Source organism: Falco cherrug, chromosome 10, assembly GCF_023634085.1.
Source record: "Falco cherrug isolate bFalChe1 chromosome 10, bFalChe1.pri, whole genome shotgun sequence".
NCBI classification, from domain to species: domain Eukaryota; kingdom Metazoa; phylum Chordata; class Aves; order Falconiformes; family Falconidae; genus Falco; species Falco cherrug.
In genome coordinates, this window is record NC_073706.1 from 19539086 (window position 1) to 19542526 (window position 3441).

Here is a 3441-nt window from a genome sequence, read left to right on the forward strand (position 1 = left end):
AGCCAACAGATTAACATGGAGAATGCAAGCAGTGTGAAGGAATTTGTTCTTCTGGGCCTCTCAGAGAATGAAGGGGTGCAGAAAATATTTTTTGTGATGTTTCTGTTCTTTTATATTATTATTGTGGCAGGAAATCTACTCACTGTTATCACTGTAATTAGCTGTCAGCATCTGAACTCCCCCATGTATTTCTTCCTCTGCTACCTGTCCTTTGCAGATATCTGTTACTCTTCTGTCACAGCTCCCAAAATGATTGCTGACTTCCTTGTTGAAAGGAAAACCATCTCCTTTGTGGGTTGCATAGCACAGCTGTTTGGGGTACATTTCTTTGGCTGCACAGAGATCTTCATCCTCATAGTGATGGCCTACGATCGCTACATTGCCATCTGCAGACCTCTCCACTACACCAGCCTGATGACCAGGCGTGTGTGTGGCTGGATGGTGATCGGCTCGTGGGTAGGAGGCTTCGTGCACTCCGCAGTGCAGACTCTTCTAATCGTTCAGCTCCCCTTCTGTGGCCCTAACCAAATCGACCACTACTTCTGTGACGTCCACCTCCTGCTGCAACTGGCCTGTACTGACACCTATGCTGTGGGCATTGTTGTTGTTGCCAACAGCGGAGTGATGACTCTGAGCTGTTTCTTCCTCCTGGTTGTGTCCTATGTTGTCATCCTGGTTTCCTTAAAAAGTCAAACATCTGAAAGGCGGCTGAAAGCCCTCTCCACCTGTGGGTCCCACATCATTGTGGTGATTCTGTTCTTTGGACCATGCACATTCATCCACATACGTTCATCCAACAATCTGCCAAAGGACAAGACCGTGGCAGTGTTTTACACTGTCATCACACCCATGCTGAACCCACTCATCTACACGCTAAGAAACAAGGAGGTGAAGAGTGCCTTGAGAAAACTGTGGAGTAGAAAAGTGGGAAGTGAAAATGGAAAGGTGTAGAGCTGTGGTAACATTTCCAAAGGATGGGAGAAAATCAAGCATCTTTCGCTGTAATTCCTTCTGTGAAAATTCCCCAAGAAGTGCCTCTCAGAGAAAAGCTTTCTGTTAGCTGCTGTTGTAATCAGGAAAACATTGAAGTTTCATCTTTTGATTTGAAAGACATTGTGAACCCTGTGACAAGCAGATGTTCAGTGTGTATTCTCTTGTCAGCTAGTGCAAGCCCAGGCATGGGGCTCCTGAGCACTAACTCCAACACCAGTGTCTAAATAAATACTATCCAAAATAGTGTAAATGTTGTCCAGGTAGAGCATCCCATTACTCAGGTATAAATGTTCAGATGAACTCCATCTGCTCAGTAATACATTTGGCTGGGAAAGAGAGGACTATGGTCACCTGCTGCTGGAAACAGAGATCCCTTTCCGCTTGTAGTAAATGCCTTTTTATGAGAACCACATTGCGGTAGTTGAATCCATAGGTTAGCAATTAATAACCTGATATTAGGTGTTGTTTGGGCCATTTGCTGATGGGGAGCTTCTCCCCTTCTCCTGCTGGTGCAGCAAATTCTTTCTGCCATGTTTGAAGTCAGGTTGGACGGGGCTTTGAGCAACCTGATCTAGTGAAAGATGTCCCTGCCTGAGGCTGGGGATTTTGGATTAGATGATCTTCAAAGGTGCCTTCCAACCCAAACTGTTCTACCATTCTATAATTCTACCTACGTCACCTGTCACTGATGCTATCCTTCCAACTGTCCCCTCTATCCTTCAGCTCTGATGCAGGTTTTTTATTTTAATCTTTAGACTAACACAGAATCACAGATCTAATAAAGGCACCTTGCTGACTGTAAGAAGTGAAGGAGTCACCAAAGGCAGCATTTGGATGCACAGTTTCATGTGTCAATGGAAAAAAAAAGAATTGTTTAGGAATTACTCCAGTATGCAAGCCACCTCCTAGCCCAACATTTACACAGCCACACAAGGGAAGAAGTGTGTTTTCCATGGGAAAGGAAGGAAAGGAGAAGGGAAGAGAAGAAACATCAGGATGAAAGACCAGCCCAATGCAGTGGCACAGGGTGGTAAGCTCTAGCAGCTCGGGGTGCCCACCTGGGAAGCCACAATGAAACAAGAGATCCCAGCCCCTACCTTGCCAGCAGAAAACCACGCCATCAGCTGAGAAAGGAAGGAAAAGACCTGCTTGGTGCCACCCCAAAGTAAACAAAGCACTTTTATTTCTTCACTTGCATTCCCTATAAACATCTGCCCCTGAGTTACACCTTAATGTGACTTAAGTAGGATTCAAGGCTACAAGGTGCTCCCAGCCCAGGCTAGGGCTTATAACTTTATATATTTACACACACACAAAAAAAATTATATACAGACATATATATTTATATGAAAAATAGATTAATTTTTTTAATGCTTTGGGGGTGAACACCTAGGTTTTTTTCTCTAGGTCTCAATTCTGGGTGCTGCTGGGCAACTATTTGACCATAGCTTATAGAAGGTGTCACTGAAAACAACATTAGGCTCCTCTACGCTTTGGTACGAATTCTTATAAGAAATTAATGCTTGGGTTGAAGAGTTGCTTCTGCGTTTTGCATTGTCTATAGCACAGTTGTCATATTCTTTTGTGCTGTCACTGTGCAATGGCAAGAACAAGTTAATAAGAAATGAGAATGCATGTAAGAAATACTGGCTTAGGACAGAAAGCTGAATTTACATAAATGTCCTGTGTAACAGACATCTTTACTTCAAGAATATTTGATTGCAAAGGTAAGATCAATATAAATCTTGCAAATGGCCAGGTGTGACTTACTTGCACCAGAAATGCTTCCAGAAGAAATACATATCCAATAGTAAGTAAAGTCTATTTATCTGGACAGCAAACAGACAAGTAAGCAAGCAAAGCCCTGTGCAATGTAACAGCGTAGATGCCCACATTCCAACATCACTCTCCAGAGAGTGCCACAACAGCTATCCAAAGTACAATTTTTAGCTTCTTGTCCACTGATGATTTCTGACAAAACTTCGTATGCCCCTGGGATCTCATTACTCCTGGCAGTCTTGTGCTTCTGCTGTGCGATTTACTTTAAATATTTCTTCTGCAGCCTCCCCATCTTGTGAGAAATAATTGTTCCTGCAGATGCTCTTGGAAGTTGTTTTTTGCAGAATGAGAAATGTAGACGCAGGGTCAGGCTGCTCTTTTCAGCCACTGTAAGCTTCAGAACTGGCAGAGAGCTGGACTGCTACCACAACATCTCACAACTGGCAGCTGAGACGTCCTGATGAAACCACCTAAAGCAGGCAGAGGAGGTCATCAGAGGAGCAAGAGGCTGACAAATATAAACTGTGTGAGTTTTCTGATATTGTTCCTTTGTTTTGCTCAAGTGTGACTGAAATCCTACCTTTGAATACAGGCATTTCTGGTGAGTGACTTCTGTCAGATCCATTTTATGAATTAGAAAAAAACCAAATGCAGATTTTTTAGCCTTTG

The 3441-nt window shown here is 43.3% G+C and overlaps 1 protein-coding gene across 1 annotated transcript; it reads left to right on the forward strand.

Annotated features, from left to right (window-relative positions):
- On the forward strand, nucleotides 1-2461 carry LOC102050964 (olfactory receptor 4S2-like). The gene is made up of 2 exons (XM_005438335.4): nucleotides 1-924; nucleotides 2387-2461. Exons 1-2 carry the CDS (start codon nucleotides 16-18, stop codon nucleotides 2459-2461), a joined length of 984 nt encoding a protein of 327 aa, XP_005438392.3. The 5' UTR covers nucleotides 1-15.
- The last annotated feature ends 980 nt before the right edge of the window (nucleotides 2462-3441 follow it).

Coding starts and splice junctions, on each gene's coding strand:
- LOC102050964 (XM_005438335.4), top strand. CDS start 16: ATGGAGAATGCAAGCAGTGTGAAGGAATTTGTTCTTCTGGGCCTCTCA. Junction 925..2,386: donor GAAAACTGTGGAGTAGAAAA/GTGGGAAGTGAA, acceptor GTGAACACCTAG/GTTTTTTTCTCTAGGTCTCA.